This window comes from Puma concolor, chromosome C2 (genome assembly GCF_028749965.1).
Source record: "Puma concolor isolate L17-30 chromosome C2, mPumCon1.1.hap2, whole genome shotgun sequence".
Classification (NCBI taxonomy): Eukaryota; Metazoa; Chordata; class Mammalia; order Carnivora; family Felidae; genus Puma; species Puma concolor.
In genome coordinates, this window is record NC_141675.1 from 27,329,527 (window position 1) to 27,351,300 (window position 21,774).

General features: G+C 37.6%; 1 protein-coding gene across 6 annotated transcripts in view; it reads left to right on the top strand.

Moving 5' to 3' along the window:
• ATP2C1 (ATPase secretory pathway Ca2+ transporting 1) overlaps window positions 1-21,774 on the top strand; it is a 174,690-nt gene that overhangs the window by 152,256 nt on the left and 660 nt on the right. For 4 of the 6 annotated variants that reach the window (XM_025913230.2, XM_086674277.1, XM_086674280.1 and 1 more), the window contains 4 exons: window positions 213-360; window positions 1,129-1,224; window positions 4,171-4,312; window positions 5,781-5,905. In XM_025913230.2, the coding sequence (XP_025769015.2) occupies window positions 213-360; window positions 1,129-1,224; window positions 4,171-4,312; window positions 5,781-5,905 (511 nt within the window). The remainder of the gene's footprint in view (window positions 1-212; window positions 361-1,128; window positions 1,225-4,170; window positions 4,313-5,780; window positions 5,906-21,774) is intronic. The other 2 variants (XM_086674279.1, XM_086674278.1) reach the window with 1 other exon arrangement.

The following is a 21,774-nucleotide window of genomic DNA, read 5'->3' on the forward strand; positions in this document are numbered from 1 at the left end:
CAAACTATGCCAAATAAACAAGAGTAAAAGAAGGAAGAGTGATAAAATCCATGGTTATTTTTGAGTAATTATAGCCAAGGTTTTTATGGTCAACATTTTGTTTCCATAAGAAAACATTTCATTTCCTGGATAATTGAGGTTAATGGGATTATGAAAATAACAAATCAAAACCTAAAACTTTGAAGTAATTCACTTTTCTATTTGTTTTGAAGCCTTGGAGTAGAACCAGTGGATAAAGATGTCATTCGTAAACCTCCACGAAACTGGAAGGACAGCATATTGACCAAAAACCTGATACTTAAAATACTTGTTTCATCTATAATCATTGTTTGTGGGACTTTGTTTGTCTTCTGGCGGGAGGTATAGTTACTTGATAAGCTCTGCCTTAATAATATGCATTCTGTATGATAGGATTCACTTTTTTTGGTGTTTTACATAGAAGCCTGGAAAGTTAAGAGAGCTCTTTGGAAAACATGATAACAAAAACATTTAAAAATAGTTTGATTTCAGGCTTTATGGGTTAATAGAATTGCTTATTCATTTATTAGACTAGTTTAAATCTGCAGAGACATACCAGTACAATAAAAATTAATATATTAAAATTTGGGGAGAAACTAGAAAATCTGAGTCCTTACTGCTATTTTATTACATCAAAAAAGAAAGTTGTTTTAATATCCAATACGTGGTTTGTGAGAAGACTTTTTACTTTATTTAAATTTTTTTTTTTTCAACGTTTATTTATTTTTGGGATAGAGAGAGACAGAGCATGAACGGGGGAGGGGCAGAGAGAGAGGGAGACACAGAATCGGAAACAGGCTCCAGGCTCCGAGCCATCAGCCCAGAGCCTGACGCGGGGCTCGAACTCACGGACCGCGAGATTGTGACCTGGCTGAAGTCGGACGTTTAACCGACTGCGCCACCCAGGCGCCCCATTACTTTATTTAAATTACAGCTATTCCTTAGTGACTTTCTTAAATGGCATATAGGAAGTATAGCCAGCTTATATGTTTTATATCTTAGACTACAGCTCTTTCATGTTAAAGCAAAGAAAATATTAACCTTTTACAAGCATGCAGCATTTGTCCATTAAATTCACCCACTGAAAATCATTCTTTTTCCTCGTGACAGCTACGAGACAATGTGATAACACCTCGAGACACAACAATGACGTTCACGTGCTTTGTATTTTTCGATATGTTCAATGCACTAAGTTCCAGATCCCAGGTAAGCTTAGGTGATCTTAGCTGGCTGATTGAATTGGTAGAATACTAATTGTAAGTAGGCAAGGATTGTGGGGTTTTAGCTGATTTTGTCACCACAGATTACAGCCCCAGATACAGATACGTCTACCCACAAACATGTCATTATGGGGATGGGGCATTTGAGATGATGATAGCCTTAACTTTGACCAGAAGATCCAAGAAAATCATAGGTGTCAGCACTTGGTGTTTCTTCTTTGTATTCTCTTGTTATCTGTAGTTTTACGATAGGTTCAAGTTAACATATCTGAGAGTATTAGACAAAACTCATGGGTTCTGTTAAGATGGCATTAGTCTCATTTAAAAAATGTTTTTAATGTTTATTTTTGGGACAGAGAGAGAAAGACAAAGTGCGAGTGGAGGAGGGGCAGAGAGAGAGGGAGACAGAATCCTAAGCAGGCTCCGGGCTCTGAACAGTCAGCACAGAGCCCTCGGGACTTGAACCATGAGCTAGCTGTAAGATCATGACCTGAGCCAAAGTCAGATGCTTAGCCGACTGAGCCATCCAGGCACCCTGGTATTAGTCTCATTTTAGAAGAAAGTGTTATTAGAAGTACAAGAACAATTTTGTGTATATTAATGTTTTCCCATTACTTCTGTCAGTGTGTCAGAGCTTAGGACATTTTAAATTTGATTTTCTTCCCATGTTGTATCTTTTTTTAATTTTAATTAAAAAAATTTTTTTTTACATTTATTTATTTTTGAGAAACAGTGAGACAAAGCGTGAGCAGGGGAGGGGCAGAGAGAGAAGGAGACACAGAATCTGAAGCAGGCCTCGGGCTCTGAGCTGTCCGTGGTCAGCACGGAGCCTGATGCGGGGCTCGAACCCACAAACTGTGAGATCATGACCTGATCTGAAGTCAAACGCTCAACCGACTGAGCCACCCAGGTGCCCCCATTAAAAAAATTTTTTTTAATGTTTATTTTATTTTTGAGAAAGAGAGACCGTGCACACACACACACGGGGGAGGGGCAGAGAGAGGGAGACACAGAATCCAAAGTAGGCTCCAGTCTCTGAGCTGTCAGCACAGAGCCTGATGCGGGGCTCGAACCCACAAACTGGGCGATCATGACCTGATCCGAGGTCAGATGCTTAACCGACTGAGCCACCCAGGGGCCCCTCTTCCCATGTTGTATGTTAAGATGTGATTGCCTTTTCTTGATTGAAGTGTTTTGATAGAAAATAATGGGCTATGGGCTAGAACCTAGTAGTACTTTTGAGCATAATTGTTTTTGAAAACTGGTTCCATTTTGAGGCCTGACCATTCATTTCAATTTTAGAATACCTTATAAATCCTCAGTTACGTCTTTTACTATTTGCCATCCTGGAACTTTCCAAGTGTAATGAATTATCATTAATTTAGATTAAGTTTTGAATAAGCTACAACATTTTTTGTTTTATGAAAGGCAGTTTTACATTTTTAGTACACACATAATTAGGTCTAAACTTCTAGAGGGGGTGCCTGGGTGGTTCAGTTGGTTAAGTGTCTGACCCCAATCCAGGTCATGATCTTGCAGTTTGAGGGTCTGAGCCCCGCATCGGGCTCTGTGCTGACAGCTCAGAGCCTGGAGCCTGCTTTGGATTCTGTGTCTCCCTCTCTCTCTGCCCTCCCCTGCTTGCACTCTGTCTCTCTCTCTTTCTCTTAAGAGCAAATAAACATTAAAAAAAAAAAAAAAAAAAAAAAAGCTTTTAGATTATCTACCTTAATGGATAGAAATGGTTTTTGTTGTGATGAGCACTGGGTGTTGTCTGTAAGTGGTGAATCAGTGAATTCTACTCCTGAAACCAATATTGCACTGTATGTTAATGAAATAAAATTTAAATAAATTAATTAATTTAAAAATGATTTATCAAAGTAATCATACAAATAAAGTTTCTTATGTTTTGGAATGCTAAAGTTTCTTTTCTTTCTATGGTCTTGCTGTTAATCTTCAGTCTTTTAGAGAAAACTCTTTCATGATAAAGAGAAGCATCTTTTTTTTTTTTTTTAATGTGTGTATGTGTGAGAGAGAATCACAAGCAGGCTCTGCACTGTCTGTGCAGAGCCCGATGCAGGGTTCCATCTCCTGAACCATGGGATCAAGACCTGAAACTAGAGAGTGTTATGCTAAGTGAAATAAGTCATACAGAGAAAGACACACCAGATGTTTTCACTCCTATGTGGATCCTGAGAAACTTAACAGAAGACCACGGGGGAGGAGAAGGGGGGGAAAAAAAAAGTAGAGAGGGAGGGAGGCAAACCATAAGAGACTTTTTTTTTTTAATTTTTTTTTTTTAACGTTTATTTATTTTTGAGACAGGGAGAGACAGAGCATGAACGGGGGAGGGTCAGAGAGAGGGAGACACAGAATTTGAAACAGGCTCCAGGCTCTGAGCTGTCAGCACAGAGCCCGACGCGGGGCTCGAACTCACGGACCGTGAGATCATGACCTGAGCTGAAGTCAGCCGCTCAACTGACTGAGCCACCCAGGCGCCCCTTTAAGAGACTCTTAAAAACTGAGAATAAACTGAGGGTTGATGGGGGGTGGGAAGAAGGGGAGGGTGGGTGGTAGGCATTGAGGAGGGCACCTGTTGGGATGAGCACTGGGTGTTGTATGGAAACCAATTTGATAATAAATTTCGTATAAAAATTTTTTTAAAATCCTGAAGAAAAAACAAAAGACCTGAGCCAAAATCAGGAGTTGGCCGCTCAACTGAGTGAGCCACCCAGGCGCTCCGAAGAGAAGCTGCTTTAATTTGTACCCTTATTCCATCTGAATTATTCCAAAATAATAGTTAAAATTAAGAGATTTCATGCTATTGCCATTGTGAAATTCAGTCCAGCTTATTAATAATTGGAGATGATTGTAATAATAAAGAAGTTGTTTCAGGGACCAAGGAATAATATTTATCTCTTTGCTCTGCCAACAGACCAAGTCTGTATTTGAGATTGGACTCTGCAGTAATAAAATGTTTTGCTATGCAGTTCTTGGATCCATCATGGGACAATTGTTAGTTATTTACTTTCCTCCACTTCAAAAAGTTTTTCAGACCGAGAGCCTAAGTATACTGGGTAAAGAAAATGTTATCTTTTTATAATTTATATATTTTAGATGAAGTATTGTATTTTATAATGCATTTGTTTGAATAAAAATTGCCTTTTAAATTTTTTTTTTCAACATTTATTTATTTTTGGGACAGAGAGAGACAGAGCAGGAACGGGGGAGGGGCAGAGAGAGAGGGAGACACAGAATCGGAAACAGGCTCCAGGCTCTGAGCCATCAGCCCAGAGCCTGACGCGGGGCTCGAACTCACGGACCGCGAGATCGTGACCTGGCTGAAGTCGGACGCTTAACCGACTGCGCCACCCACGCGTCCCAAAAATTGCCTTTTAAAAAGTGAGATAAAAAAGTGAGAGACTTGTGTTCTATTTTTTTTCATTTAAGCAAGTTTAGGGGAGACACTTGCCTCACTCTAGACTTTAAAATTTTTTTGTAATTTTTTTCCTGTAATATTTTATAGATTATCAGTTGTCAGATTGTATTTGATGATTCTGAACTACAGCAAACAAAAACTTGTTATGGAGTAATTGTAGTTTATAACTTTTCAATCTTGTATGAAGAAAAATCTAGATTTAAGCTCACTGAAAACCAGATTGCTCTTCTTTAAAGTTAGTTTCAATAATTAAACGAATATTTCACTATTCTTACTTGCTAATTCATTATTTACAAAATAACAGTCTGACCCTGAAAGCAGGAAATTTTAATCAGATTGTATGGAAGATAGGCATTATTCTTTCACATACTATGTATTAAACTTATAGGATACAGTGTATTTAAAAATAAATCTTCCTATGTAAGTGTGAGGGCTGATGTATTTTAAAGTTAATTTGGGTATTTATGAAAATAAGTTCTGAAGTCTCACTGTGTTTTATGGTATAAGTTACAATTTACCTTAAAGTTGTACTGGCTTTTAGTATTTTAATTTCATATTTACACTGTTCCTCTTAAAAAAAAAGTGGAGTCTTGAGATAGCTGCAGTTTTTCAAGCAATGAATAAGAATGAGATAGTGTGGATACTGTTGTAAAGACATGATCGTTAAATGATGAGTAGAATTCTAGGGTCTCGAATGGAATAGATAGAAATTTCTAAGTAATCTTTAGATAGGCATTTTTCAGTCAAATCAGTTACCACTGCTTGAACAGCCTTTTAAAAAGGCTGTATAAGGTCTATTAAATAGAAAAGGCCTCTTGTATTGTTGTTACAGGTTATGGTTATGAGGTTATGGTTCTGGGAAAGTAGTCCGAGGACTTGGGTTCTAGCTCTGGCTGCTGCCTTTTCTAGCTATATAACTTGGGATTAATACGTTTTGAGCCTTACTTTCCTCAATTTTAAACTGAGGCTGATTGTATGTACCCGGTGGAATGCTGTGAGACAGTGTATTTTAAAAAGTTCTGGTAAAATGCTGGAAAAATGTAAGCTATTACACTTTGCAACTGTGTTTCAAAGAATTGTAAGATGCACCTTATTTTCTCTTGCAGATCTGCTGTTTCTTTTGGGTCTCACCTCGTCAGTATGCATAGTAGCCGAAATTATAAAGCAGGTGGAAAGGAGCAGGGAAAAGATCCAGAAGCATGTTAGTTCGACATCGTCGTCTTTTCTTGAAGTATGATGCATATTGCATTCTTTTATTTGCAAACTAGGAATTGCAGTCTGAGGATCATTTAGAAGGGCAAGTTCCAGAGGATAATGAAGATTTGAGAACTTTTTAACTTTCCATTGACTAAAAATGAGTGTTCTGTTAAAGACTTGATTTGAGACTTTAACCTGCTGGCAGTCCCAAATGAAATTATGCAACTTTGATAACATATTTCTTGATTTAAATTGGCTTTTGCAATTGAGTGGAACTTTATAAAGCATATGGGCAGTTATTTAATTAAAAAAAAAAAAAAAAAAAGACAAAACCTGAACCACCTTCTGCACTTAAAGAGGTCTAACAATACACTATCTATCTTAGATAGATACAAATTTTTTTTAATTTTTAAATATTGTACTATTTATGGTGGTGGGGCTTTCTTACTAATACACAAATAAATTTAGTCATTTCAAAGGCATTCTTTTGGTTTAGAAGTTGATTCCCAGGAGTGCCGTATTTCAGCTACTGTATTTCCTTTTTCCTGCAATGTAAGCAGCACAGATACCTTGTGTTACCAGTTTTGTATCACGTTTTTTGCACAGGATGTGACCACTGTCAGATCACTGTTCTTTTCTTTCTTTTTGTGATTGAAAAGCCTATACTGCAATTTGAAGTAAATGTTTGCTTTTCTTAGTAAGTGTAAATGGTTGCTTTTTTTTGTTTTGTTTTGTTTTAAGTTACGAGTCTTTGATCTAGCAAAATTACTACAGGGTTATCAAGTGGCATTCTAGGTAGAGTAGCTTTGTCTATAATTAACACTTAGTTATAGAATCAAAAGTATTTAATAGTGATGGGGCTGAAATTTATAACAGATTATATTAACATGTTATGCCTCTTTTTTGAGTTAAATATAAATACGCACTTTGTCAAGTATCATTTTGTCATCCCTTAAATATAAATCCAAGTACCTCACATGAATAACTGGATTTTATTTTTCTTAACGTCTTTTTATGTATGTTTTTAAGCATCTTTCTTAGGAAATATAGAGTGCTATACTTCAAAGAGTCCTAAACTCAAATAGATGGTTCATGAACCAGGGTTTATGTGGAAGATTCTGTGCTGCCTTGCTCTTCGTGAATCTGCATCTTTTTTGGCTTAGATTGCAGCACTGCCCTGAGCCTGTCCCTTTTCGTACTTCTATCATTTGTTCTCTCCCTGCCTTCTGTTTCACTGGGCATGCTGAAGAAATAGTTGGATTTACTCTTGAAATGCCATCGGTTTTTATACTAGCTTGATGAAGTGTAGGTATTTTTTTTTTTAGTGTGTTGTGGCAAATATGGGCAGAAATTGAAAGTTTGAAGTCCATTTTCCTGTTGAATATTTCTCTCTGAAACAGAAATGGGTTTCAAATTCTTACATGTTTAATTCTTGAAATTAGTGAGTTTTGTATTTTATAATTATTGTCCATTTTTTAAACTGTCAGGATAAACCACTTTCCAGTTTTTATCACCAATATTAACCTGCCAGTGTTAGCACTGAAATATTGTTGTTAATGACAGGGAAAATATTGGTTCTTTGAGTTCTTGTAATTGAAACAGTTGAGTATAAGGAGCTGAGATGTCTTCAATTTATTCTACTTTATTCTTTAAGGCTCAATAGTCAAGTGTATATTTTTCTCATCAGATAGAACATAGAAGCCATTGTCTAGTCAACTTGATCTTTAGTGACGTGGTCTCATACCTAAATTTTGTATGACTTTTTTTGTCTGTTACAAAGACTTGAAATATGTTAAGTGCATATCAATCTTTTGCTTTCCATTTTAGGTTCAGAGTATGACTTGTATGAAATAAATGTGCCTATCTTTTCATTTCGTTTTTAAACCACAAGGAAAAAATTATTTCTTTTCTTAAGTTTCTGACCTTCCAGTCGGGGCTGTTAACATTAAAATCTTAGGGATGTTGAAGATACAGAAATTAGGCACTACTCATAGTGCATAGAATCTGTGATTTAAAAAGAAGTGAAATGTACAGTACAGATATACTACATCCAGGTTTCAATTTTCCATAGTATGACAACAAATTAGAATATTTGTATATATATCTTCCATAATATATCATCAAATTAGCATTGCTTATTTAAATGTACTAGTATCTAAATTTAAAATTTTTACCCCATTTCCTAGCCCTAGGACTTCCTAGAGCCCTTAATAATACTAACCTATTTGATTTTTTTTTTTTCCTGTAAGACTACCTCATGGAGTCATTTGATCCCAAGTGATTACACATCTGGGAAGAAGAGAAAGGAACTTGAAATAATTCACCAATTAGTTAGATAATTCCCCGCTACAAAGAAACAAGGCTTAGCATGTTCTCTAGTATTTGTACTGGGCATAGCATGACCTAGAGATGAAATCAGGCAACCTAAACCCCCTCCCCCCACCCTGCCTTCAGGATACAGGCTTTATTTAATAGTAACCACACTCAGAAAGCATAAACACAGTTTGTTTACGTTATAAAAGGTAGGGTACATCTTTCATATTGGTAGTCTTTCTGAAATCACTTTAAATTTTGATCTCTTTTATATAGAACATAAGTAAAATGAGTCTTGGCCATACTCCAAATAGTTTCTCAGTGAAAGGAATTGGTGGCAAACCATAAATACCGTATCTGAGAACCTTAATTAACTTTACCTTACTTACTGCCTTTGTCACTGGGCAGTTCATTTGCATTTGACTTCCACATATGACTCATGCAAAAACTTGGATGGATGAATTGTCATTTCAGTAAACTTTTACTTAGTACCCAGAGTGTGCTAAGAATAAAAAGGTGATGGCATCCCTGCCCTTTAAGAGCTCATGGACATGGTTAGCAGGGTATATAACTGTTAACAAGCTATTTCATGAAAGTTAGTAATGGTCTTTGCACATTTGTTTTGTTTTATTATATTTTATTTTATTTTTTAAAATATTTTTTAAGGTCTATTTTAGAGAGAGAGAGAGAGAGAGAGAGCGAGAGCGAGCGAGCACGAGTGGGGAAAGGGGCAGAGGGAGAGGGAGACACAGAATCTGAAGCAGGCTCCAGGCTCCCCGCTGTCAGCACAGAGCCCTATGCGGGGCTCAAACCCACGAACCGTGAGTGAGATCATGACCTGAGCCAAAGTCCGATGCTTAACCGACAGAGCCACCCAGGTGCCCCTTTGCACATTTATTTTAAAAATACACATGCATTAAGGTGAACCCAGCACACATTTTACTGGAAGTTTCCCTTGACATTGGCATTTGGAAATCTTTGAAATGCCTTTTTAGACTAAGATGCAGTCCAGACAGCTGATTTGCATACTAAAACAGAGTGGGTAAATATTAATCCTAACTGGTATGTGACTGGACAAGCAGATTATCCCCATCATTAAGCTTCCTTGAGGTCAGTTAGAATTTGGTATGAAGATTAACTCTTGTTGGACAACCTTATTTTTGGTTTTGGTTTTCAGAGTTGGTTGTTGATAATGGATAATGGCTAACCAGTCCTTGATATTAATGTAGATATAATAGGCTGCAAATATTGTTACAGGTTTAGATTTATAAAGAAATAAGAGGTAGTATCTTGCCTTTGGGGAGTTCTCAGTTTTAACCCTGGAGACCAATATGAGATACATTCAGCACAGTGGTAAATGCTGAAATGTTACAGTAGTCAAAGGAGATAAACAACTTCATGGGAAGAGGTTGTCAAAGAAATTTCCTAGAACTAGTAGCATCTCAATCAAACCTTAAAAAATTAGGAATCTCTAGCCTAGAAGCAGCAGAATATTATAATCAAGTGCACAGCCTCTACAGAGGTGTTGGCTGGGGTGGGCGGATGTGGTGCTGGAAGGAACACTGGAAGTGAAAACTACAAGGAGTTTGGGACTTTTAAGGCAGGAGGTATATAATGTAAGGGGTTGGACAGATAGGAGCCTAGTGGTGAAGGTAAAGACATATTAGACTGGTAGCAAGTTGAAGTATGATGTGAGGTTTGGATTTTTGTCTTGTAATATACTCTTGGAAGCGTAGAGGGTAGATTGTAAAGACAAAATAGGGAGACTGCTGAAGAGAATTGTAGACGCTTAAGTGGTAGAGGGACTGATTGAGCTGTGACAGTCAGTGTGGAAAGAAAGGCATGGCATTTCTATCTTCTAAGAGAGAGCATTGACATGGGAGAAAAGAAAAATGTGGAAAATACCTGTTTCGTGCTTTCTGGCTTGGAAGGTAGAGCTGTTGGGAGAATTACTGAAGCTGAGCAGCCTTTAATGGGACACAGGTCAATTTGAAATGGAAGTTTCTGCTGTCCTTATTTCCAAGTAGACATGTTAGATGAGGTTTTAGCCCAGAATGATTTAAAGCCACAGCTGACTAGGGCACCTGGCTGGCTTAGTCATTTGAGTGTCCAGGTCTAGATTTTGGCTTAGGTCATGATTCCAGGGTCATAGGATTGAGCCCCTTGTCGGACTCTGTACTGAGCATGGAGCCTGCTTAATATTCTCTCTGTCTCCGTCTCCCCTCCCCCTCCCTCCCCTCCCCCCTTTCTCTCTCTCCCCCCCTCCCTCCCTCTGCTCCTCTCCCCCACTTCCGCTCTTTCTAAAATAAAAAGTAAAGGAAAAACTTAAAAAAATAAAAGCCATGGCTGACCAAGTATAATGTAGGAAAATCATTTCTTGTTACAGGCATTATCTATTCTTTTGCTAAAAGTAAAGCAATAAATGAATGTAAACTTGGCTTTGACAGAATAAACTTTTTTGAAAATAGTTTTTTTAGTATAGTTATTATGTAGGACTCAGCAAACATAAATTCAAAGTGCTGGGGGAAAGATAACATTTTAGCTTTGTTACAGAGCTTTCAAAACGAATCTGTTATTATTAAGATTACTGACAGGAAGGCACCCATCTGAATTATTGGGAGCACATCTTTTTAATATTTGCAGTATAAGACACTCTCTTAAGAGGTGAGAGAATATACAGCAAAGAACTGCATAGCTTAGATTGAAGTTTGCTGTTTGTGGAGACCCACTAAGTGAATCGCATTAACATTAGATATTAGCTGCTTGCCCCAAACGATTTGTGGTGGAAGAATAGAAAACAGTGTTTTGTTTTGTTTTTTCTTTTCTATTTTAGTCATAATTCTTCCTTGGATCTTTCTAGCCTCCTGCCTCACACAGTGTTCTAACACAATCTACTTACTGATCTTTTGGGACAGTATTCCTTCAACTTAAGAACCTTTTTCCTCTGCCTCAATTTTGAGAATTAGAATTTCACCTGTTCTTCAAAGCCCAGCTGAAGAGCCCACCATCCTGGCCTTTATAGATTACTCTAAAGATATGTGTGTGGGGGGTGGGGGGCAGTTTCTTGTAAATACTATTAAGAATAAATCCATCCATAAGATTGGGCATAAAATTGTTGGATTTTATTTTTTAGAAAGCATTAAAAATTCAAGTCCAAGCCTCTAGATTGATAAATCTAGACAGAAATTTGATATAATCTTCCTCCTCATTCAAAGTAAGTTTAAGTGGTGAAGTTTGGGGAGGAAAATAAAAAATGATTTGAACCATTAGTTTTGATCTTTATAAATTCTTTTCTGATCTAAACCTGGTAGTGCTCCTGAGTATTTGCGAGTGTGGTACCTGCCTGCATTTGTACAGCTGCCCCAGGTAGACAGTGTTTCATGTGCAGATCACTGAACACACCTGACCTTGCTGTTTCTTTCCCTTTTGGTTGGAATCTAGCCAAATTGACAAATATTCTGGGCAAAGGACCACATTTCTGTGCCGGTCCCATGGCTGTTAGACCTGGCAGAACTGCCTTTCGTATCAAAATCAGGGTTGCCCCATCACCATTATTTCTTCAGCAATAATTGAATTGTTCTAACCCTTTGGGTAGAAACCGTATCTCACAGTCTTAACAGCACATAGTGCCAGAAATTGGTCGAGTGGTTCTGCATGAGCCTGGAGGTCCATTTTGGGTTCCAAGTATTTCTAGCTTTTAACTGTAAACAAAGTGTGCTTTTTTTTTTTTTTTTTTTTTTTTTTTTAAATATAGTGCTTTTTTAAAAAATACTAATCTACTCAACTACATTAAAAACAATTTTCTAGGGGCACCTGGGTGGCTCAGTCGGTTAAGCGGCCGACTTCGGCTCAGGTCACGATCTCACACTCCGTGAGTTCGAGCCCCACGTCGGGCTCTGTGCTGACAGCTCGGAGCCTGGAGCCTGTTTCAGATTCTGTGTCTCCCTCTCTCTGACCCTCCCCCATTCATGCTCTGTCTCTCTCTGTCTCAAAAATAAATAAACGTTAAAAAAAAATTAAAAAAAAAACAAAAAACAATTTTCTATTAAGGCCTTCCTATGATAAGTATGCGGAAGTGCTTGTTAGTTGAATAGTAACAATTTGGTGCCATCTTATGGTCATAAGGAAAATACTGTAATGCCTTGACCATTTGTTCTTTTTCATCAAGTCTGCATTTTAAAAGCACAATATGAAACAACTTATGTGAGTCTGCCAAAATATTATCTTTGGAGCTATTTATACAGACCCCAACCAAATAGATGATTGTAAAAAATGTTTGCTTGATAGGAAAGCATGACAGACTTTATATTTAAGCATTATTAGATCAATTGTAGGGAGTTATAATTGAATATATTTTCATGTTTCTCATATTCATCAATATGGTTATATAATAGGATTGCCTTAGAATTTATGACTGTCTTTATATAGGGAGCAGGTCTGGATGGCCCATGAATTAGCCAGTGTGTTACAAATTAGGGAAACAGTTTATTTTAATCTTTGCCTAAGTCACCCACATGGGCTGTTGATTTAGTTTGGAGTTGACAAACTAAATCAGTCTGCTGTTGGATTTGTAAATAAAGATTTATTGGAACACAGTTATATACATTCATTTATGCATTATTTATCACTGCTTCATGCTACAACAGAAGTGAGTAGTTGTAACAGAGACCATATGGCTCACTAAACCTAGAGTATTTACTTTCCGGCCCTTTATAGAAAAAGGCTGCCTATTCATATAGATATTCAAAAAGAGGCAAATAGGCCTATGCACTGCATTCATTGGACTAGCAAGGAAGTGGCGTCAATTTTCTCTACCTTCTAACCTCTAACAGGATATTATCTCTGGGATGGATGAACTTGATAGCAAATTTGATGTTACTGACTCCTGAGTCTCCATCAAGGCTCCTATGTGGAGGAAGTCAGAGTCTTAGTCTGTTCTCAGAACATCATCATCAACAGGGAGGATGTGCCCATTGTAATCAGTCCCACCTCAGCACCAAGGCTCCTTGTTCTTATGATGATTGGGTAGAAAGTTCTGATCTGTTGTCCCATCTGAGTTGTGCTCTTCATCACACACACAAGTGGGGACTTCCTTCTCATTGGTTGTTTCTTCCTAACACATACACAGAAACAAGCTTAATTTGAGTAGACTTTTGTATATCATCCTGCTAGGGAAGACGAATTTTATTAATGGTAGAAACCAAAATATCCTTGTCAGAGCAGTATTAGAGGAAAATGCACACACTCATTTTCTCAGAACAGAACGTTCCAAACCAAAATATATTTGCATAGTATTTATCATATTTTGAAGGTAAAATTATAATATTTCTTAGTGGATTCCTCTGAAAGGTCAGACTTACCACTTTATGAAATAGATTATGGTTATTATAATAGGGTCAGTTTCTTTAGTTCGTCTTTTAAAACACAGTTCATACATCTTATACCTTGAAGGGCTACAGTACTTTGTGATTGGAAACTTAGGTTTGTGGACATCACCATTCTCAGATTTCAACAACAAAGGCTCCCACCCCACCCCCATTTTTACCTCTTGTTTTCCATAGTTTCTTGGGACAAGATAAGGCAACGTCAGAATCTTGCTCTCTTTTTTTTTTTTTTTTTTTTTTTTTAATGTTTTTATTTACTTTTGAGACAGAGAGAGAGCATGAGCAGGGGAGGGGCAGAGAAAGAGGTAGACACAGAATCTAAAGCAGGCTCCAGGCTCTGAGCTGTCAACACAGAGCCTAATGCGAGGCTCGAACTCATGGATTGTGAGATCATGACCTGAGCTGAAGTCAGATGCTTAACTGACTGAGCCACCTAGGCGCCCCCAGAATCTTGCTCTCTTGATGCCATCCTTCCTAGAGGCATCAACTACTGCCTCTCTCTGATCATAAAATAGCACAACATATTCACTGGGGGTGTTTTTACATAGAGGAGGAAGAAAATAGTTTATAATCTCAACACCCAAAGACTTTAATGTAGGCTTCAGACATAGATCCAGCTGCCCAGCAGATGTTTTCACTTAAGCGCCTAAAACTTAACATATCCACAACAGAACCCCTGGCTCCCTAATTCCCAACTACATCTCACCCTACACAAATGAATCACAACTGGATAGGAAATAGGAAAACAGAGAGGTTCCTGCCAGTATTTTATGAAGGCACAAAAATGTTGTATAACCATAGCAATTTTAGCATAATAATTTTACCATATAATTTATAGCATTTCTCATTGACACATTTATTTATTTTTTATTTTTATTAAAAAATTTTTTTTAGGGTTTTTAAATTTATTTTTGAGACAGAGAGAGACAGAGCATGAGCAGGGGAGGAGCAGAGAGAGAGCGAGACACAGAAACTGAAGCAGGCTTCAGGCTCTGAGCTGTCAGCACAGAGCCCGAAGTGGGGCTCAAACCCACCAATTGCAAGATCATGACCTGAGCTGAAGTCGGACTCCCAACCAACTGAGCCACCCAGGCACCCCTCATTGATACATTTATAAACACCATTTTTTCAGAGTGATGTTAGTAAGTATTCACTCAAAAAAGCTCCCACATGAGAGCAAGTTCTTCTAAAGGTGGATTAATCCACATATAACCCCTCCGTATCATTGAATATAGTTTATTATTCTGTATCCATGTTAGCAAGCATTGAGACACTGGAAAGGAGACTTTCTGTTTTCCCTATCAACATCCTTTGATTTATCCCCCCATAATGTGTAACACACATGAATCAGACAGAAGTTATGGGGAGGGTAATGCCCAGTTCGACATATAGCAGTTCTCCTGGAAGAAACAGCACCTCAGTTCATCCTCCAAAAAGCAGCAATTATATGAAAAAACACAGTGGAAAAGATTTCCTAATCTTGTATGCTAGATCACATTGGCTTAATTTTTTCACAGTCAAATGTTTCAGTCTTCCAAATTATCAAAATTCCAATATTAATACATTCTGATCAGTTTTTTGTTTTTTGTTTTTTTTACAAAAATATTCCTAGGTGTTTCCTGATCCTGACGACAGTGAATTATATTGTACAAAGAAATCTCCCAAGTGTCTCCAAAGTCATAATGAGAAAATTATTTGTTAAAATATGTGTATATGTATGTGTGTATACATATATGTACACATATAAATATTGAGAGAATGATTTATCTATTTTAACCAGATATCTAAAATGTTATCAAGACTAGGTAGGAATAAAAGTGATTGCATGTGTATTATAACACATTCCTGTGAAGTTTGATTTTTCTTTCTGAAAACTAGATCCTATGAAACAAGCTAGAAATTCTTTTCCATGTATTACCTCATTCATCTATTTTCCCCTCTTAACAGACTGATACATGGCCTGGTGCAGTCATGGCTTTGAATTTTAAAACATTCTTCCTCAGCATGAGGTCCTCATCTTAGAATTTTTATAGTTGAATGAACTTGAATTTTAGCATATTTCAGACCTGGAGAGAAATGCCAAAGCAGCTTACCGTTTTATTCAGAAAGCTGTTGCTGAAAGTGGGGAGGCATCTTTTTAATAATCTTTATAAAATAAATAGTATTTAATTTCAAGTAGATACAAGGTGCAGAATCATTTTCAGCTGTCTTGACTGAAATGCATCAATGTAAGACATGCAGTAAATACCAAGTACCCTATGTCCACCTCACTAAAAATACAAGGTCACTATATTTGGAGTCAGATACTAAAAGGACAGAGTTTGTCCTTTTAGGGAAGTGAAATTGCTTCTCTTGGTCTTGGAGGTGACTGCTTTCCAGGGGCTCCTCTGGGTTCATGGTGTGCCAGCCAGCCAAGTACCATGTACTAGGGAGTGATGGTACCCAGTGAAGTCTGGAAATCTCACTGAGAGGGGGAAACTGACTTTGGCCTCCTTAGGATTATGGGGTAAGGCATATCTGCTATTCATTTTTTCCTGTCTTTACACATAGTTTTAAAACCGAGTATATTTCAAATTCGGTTTCAAAAACAATATAGAAAATTCCTCGATAGCAAGAAAAAAGCGCAGGAAGGGCACAAATACCCATAGGGATGGTTGTTCCTTCTGGTCTTTCCCCCCTGTTTTCTGAGGTTGAGTGAGCTTGGCTGCTTATTCACATTCTCTTGGCACTTCTCTTTTTAGTTTGGCTTCAGCCTAACATCTCTGCTGAAGTTGCTGTTTTCACGTTCTTGCCCTTCTCACCATATTTGATAGTGGTGACCTCCTTGCCTCTGCAGAATTTCTGCCATTATCTCTGGCAGCCATTGGTCTCATGGTGGTGATCTTTCTGCTCAGCCCTCTCTCACTCCTGCCCAGAGCCCTTGCTTTGCTGTTGGTTTTCTTGTGTGGATGTAACAATAATGGCTATCATTTACTACTGTTGTTAGTGTCAGGCACTGTGCTTAGTAATTTAAAAGTACATGACGGGGCGCCTGGGTGGCGCAGTCGGTTAAGCGTCCGACTTCAGCCAGGTCACGATCTCGCGGTCCGTGAGTTCGAGCCCCGCGTCGGGCTCTGGGCTGATGGCTCAGAGCCTGGAGCCTGTTTCGGATTCTGTGTCTCCCTCTCTCTGACCCTCCCCCGTTCATGCTGTGTCTCTCTCTGTCTCAAAAATAAACATTTAAAAAAAAAAAAAAGTACATGTCATTTTATCTTTATGGACACTTGAAAGTATTCTGATCCCCATTTTATAGATAGGGTAACTGAGGCATAGTTCTTCATTTATTTTATGCACAGAGGAAGAAAAGATAATTCCAAGATCTTTCTAGCTATAAAGGTCTTTATCTTCTAAAATCATAATTAATTTGAATTATAAATACAAACTTAAATCTTAAAATTAATTTGAATTTTTTGTCATGATCAATCATCATGAAATGCCTTTAGGGTTTATATTTACAGGATACATACATTAAACTTTCTAGGTCTAGGTATCTTAAAAAGGGGTTGTACCAATAAAGTTCAAGTATAATTTTATCACAACTAGACACAGAACATGGTTATATTATAGTGTTTTTCTTCCAACTTTACTCCTAAGATTTACTCATTTAAAAAAGCTGTCCAGAGTTCCTTTCATACTTAAACTGGTAACTGAAGACTTACATTTCCAAAGCCTCGGGTGAGCTTTGATTAGCTAGAATTGAATCAGAAAGAGCAAGACCTAAAGACATGATTAAAAACAGGGAACAAATTTTCCAAGTGGAACGTGGAATGTATAACATTCTGCTTCTACAGAGGTGTTTCCATTGCCCCTGCATCTCCTCTGAATTACATCCCTGTCTCTTAAAGCCAAGCTCAGAAGCCAAAGCTGAGAATCTTGTGACTTAATCTCTCCTCATCTTGATGACTCCTGTCTCTTTATCGTAGCATTCAGTTTCACTTTGCCATTTTGTAGTTGACAGATTGCTTCATAAAATGTTCTTGTTATTTCATTGTATGTTGTCTCACCAAACAGCTTGCACAAGCATGACTTTGGGGATCAGGTTCTATATCGTATTTCTTTGGTAAACCCCTCAGATGCCCTGTGGAGTGCTTATGACCTCTCATTTCATACATCCAAGATAAGATATATAATGGGGTGGGGTAATGCCTTAATTCTCAGAGAGTAAGAGTCGATGGACATTATTAGATTTTAACTCCTTTACTGGAAGGCTGGGTGGATAATTTTAAGTAAATGGCCCTGATTATAATGGCTAGAGAAGGGAACCTGACTTCTTAGGTCTACTGAAGGAGGGCCCCTTTGCTTGAAAAACTTCTTTTAATGAAAGAAAAAGATGAATGATATAATTAAGTTGACTTGTAATTAAACTCTGTAGCCTATACACTGTTCGGTTGGGTACCTATCAAACTATTTATTTGCCAAAGTGGAGGTAGAAATAGTCTTTCATGCAAGGTTGGTTGTTTGCAAAGGCAGGGTTGATGATAAAGCCAGGAAATAGGACACTCATACTGGTCTAACTTCCAGATTGGCCCCCAACTGCAGGAATCAAGAAAAAGAATTTTGATACAACAAAGGACTTAATATGCTTGTAATAACTTAGATGTGCCTAGATCTAGTTGTTGGAAAAGCATGTATCAATAATAGAGCATGTGACTGCTTTTTTGATTATTCTGTGAAGAATCAGCTCTTTAGAGACATAAAAACCACCTTAGTACAGAGCCCCATGCACTCCTCCTAAAATAAACAATTTTATTTCAAGAACTCTTTATTTGAAACAGAAGCCAGTCTTTAGGGTTGAAAACTTTAGGAACAAATAAGACTGTGTTTTGTCTTTTATAAATGGCTAAAGCCAGCAAACACTTGGAAAGTGTGTATAGAACACTGGCTGATGCTAGGTGTACTCCCCTAAGAGTATGGTTCTCACTAGGGAAGTGGAAAGACTTGTTTGCCAGATGTTAGGAACTGAATATAGGCCTGTTCAACATGGCAGCTTAAAACTGTGTTTAGGGTTCTTACTGATGGAATGTACCCAGTGAGACAGTACAGAAGAAAGGAAAAACACAATTTGTATGCATAGAAATAAAATAAAGGTTGGGAATACACCTTCAGATCTCTAGATCTTGCCCAATTAGATTGATTCCACTTGCTTGTTTATTTTCAAGTTCTTTATTTGGAACTGGCCAGCACTTTCCCAATTCTATTGGTAGTTGTAATTTTAGCAGCCTCTAGTGTGTTCCAGAGCGGTGCCTTTCAAAGTCTTTTGACTGCAATCCACAGTAAGAAATACATTTTGTACAACCATTTAATATATGATATGCATGCCTAATGATTTCCACTTAAAAAATACTGGTTATGACTCATTGGTTTCATATCCCATTAATAGGTCAATAATTGCAGTATAAAAAAATGGCCTAAGATTCTGGTATTGCTGCATATATCACTAATATTTTAATTTCTTCATAGTGTTTCCTCCTTCTCCTCTAGATCTAGGAGCTCAGGATGCTATTTCTTAATTTGTTGGAGCCATTACAATTTCAACTTCTGCTTTAAAACCTGGAGCATATAAAATGTTCCTCAAGCCTGCCATGGGTCTCATTTTCCTAGTACTTAAAGGTGTTTACTTTCTGTCTGGCATCCTCAACTTCTCTCTTCTAAGGCTCAGATCTTTCAGTATAAAGGATGAAGAGGAAACATTTGGGAAAAAAATGTTTTGAAATGATAATAACCCAGCTTCTGCTTATGGGAAATAATTGAAGCAGAACTTATATTCTTTTTGAAAACATAGCTGGCTGAGTTGCTGCAATGTAAAGGCTATAGACTTATTAACTTCCTAAAACGGAATGAGAAGTACAAACATGCTTTCAAGTGTGTTTAAGAAAATACAGAAGTTTCTTAAATCAGATTGTATTTATTAAAAACAGAATACAAAATACCCTCGAATTCAAAGATCGCCTCTTACAATGTTTATCCCCTAACAGATTAGTTGTAAAGAAAAAAGTTAATCATTTGAAGGGAGGTAATCAAAGTTTTAAGAATTACACATCTGGGGGTGCCTGGCTGGCTCAGTCAGTAGAGCATCTGGGACTCTTGATCCCAGGGTTGTGAGTTCAAGCCCCACATTAGGTGTGCGGCCTACTTTAAAAAAAAAAGAAAAAACTGTACATCTTGTTGCAGACCGAGTTTATTCAAGCTCTGAGAGCTCAATATGTTCTTCCAAGTTTTCAACCGTTAGTAGCCCAAACCGATTGCTTCCCTCGTACCAGCATTTAGTGTCTGAGGTGGTTCCCACTCTGTTCTTTGACCAGCTGGTACCTTGTTTCTTGTGTCTTTTTTTTTTTGAATTTGATTTACCCTTTGGTAGGAATAATTCGGCAGAGGCATATGACCTTGTGGCATTGAACAGATGTTCATAAAGTTGCTTCGCCTCAGGGCACATGCTCAGGAGACTTTCTACAGAAGTCGATGTTAGCAGTTGTCGGCACAGTCCGTGTACCAGGCTTCCACTGTACAGTCTGTCTCACGGGAGAGGAAAAGAGTGTTGTTAAAGCATACGTTCAGTGGAGAACTTTGCTCATTAACATGGCTTTAACAAGTGCAGCTAAACACTTAGCTCTTCAATACAATTAGTACTAAAATTACTTAAAAACCTGTTCCTTGAAGGAAGGAACTGAGTTGTTAGTACAAATTTGGCTGATGATATTTAAAAACTCTTTGTCAACAAATGAGATAGATGCCTGCTGGTTCTGCAACCAGCTGAAAGTTGAGCAGGCCTCTTACCACTTCAAAGAAAAGGAATTAAAAATGTCTGATAAACCAAATGGGCAGTCTGCTGAAATATGAGAAAATTTAGTGGCATCGTTTGCAAGCTCACTGATTCACCTGCACTGAGAATCTACTGCAGGAATGTAAGATGTGGTTAACTGGAAGCCACAAATTTAATACATAACTTACTGCCAGAGTTGATCCACTGGTGCCTTAGCAACTAATGCAGAACCATCATTTAATCAGTGTAAAACCATCATTTAAAAAGCTTTAGTAAAGCTGAGATGCAAAAACAGTCCTGCTGAAATCATTATGAAGAGAACTGTTTGGTCTTGTTTTTTCCCGTTTTGTCATAAAGGGATTTGTGGTAGCTAGAGAGGATCCAGTCTAGAATGACCTCAATTATTTAATGAAAGGCACAAAAAAGACAAAAATAAATAAATAAAAAGGAAAGGCATAAAGAATCCATAGGTCAAAGGCTAGTTAATCTTATTGGGTAGAAGGTTCTAGGGTTGACTCAGATTATCAGGTCCAGAGATGTATTAACACTATTTACTGCTAGGAAGCTTTATACCTTAAAACACTTAAAAGTCACACCAGCAGATTTTATATGCCTCCAAACATACATCATTCATTTATTTGACAAATATTTGAGTTTTTCCTAAATGCTAGGCACTGGGGCTACAAAAGTAAATAGCTAAGTGCCTTCCTCACAGAGCTTCCATTCAAGTGGAGAGAGACAAAGTGTATCTCCAATCTCCACTCCATTTGCTAACAATCTCCCCTTTATTCTTCCTCTCTCCCTCCCTCTGGGATCTCCTGGATGTCCAATCCACTGAACGTAGTACCCACACCCTACTGCTATCCTTTCTTTCTTACCAGCTTAAACTCCATACTCAAACATGATAATCCCTTCCTGGCATACAGGCTGCCTCTCCCTTCTTCATACTCACCTGGCAAAGCAAAAACCCTAAATAAAGTCCACTTAAGTGTCTAGGAGTCATCTTATTAGAATAAAAGCTCCATGACAGCAGAGATTAAAAAGAAATATTTTGTTCACTACACCCTACCACAGAGTAGGCATTTAATAAATATTTGAACAAGTGTATGAACAGTATGCCACGTGTTAAGAAATGCAATTACAAAAATCCAAAGAGTAATAGGACTACAGTGACTGGAAGTAGAGAGTAATATTCCAGGAGGATAATCAGAAAGAGGCTTTATAAAGTGATACTTGATCAAAGGCCTGAGAGAAATGAAGGAAAGAGTTCTATCCTACCAACAACTGCCTCTTTTTTTACTTTAAGGGACTGGCTTTTTAATCTTTGATCTAATCATGGCAATTTTCTTTGGGAATATGGACAAAAATTTATATGTTTCCAGCTCTTCAGCTATAATAGCGATCCAA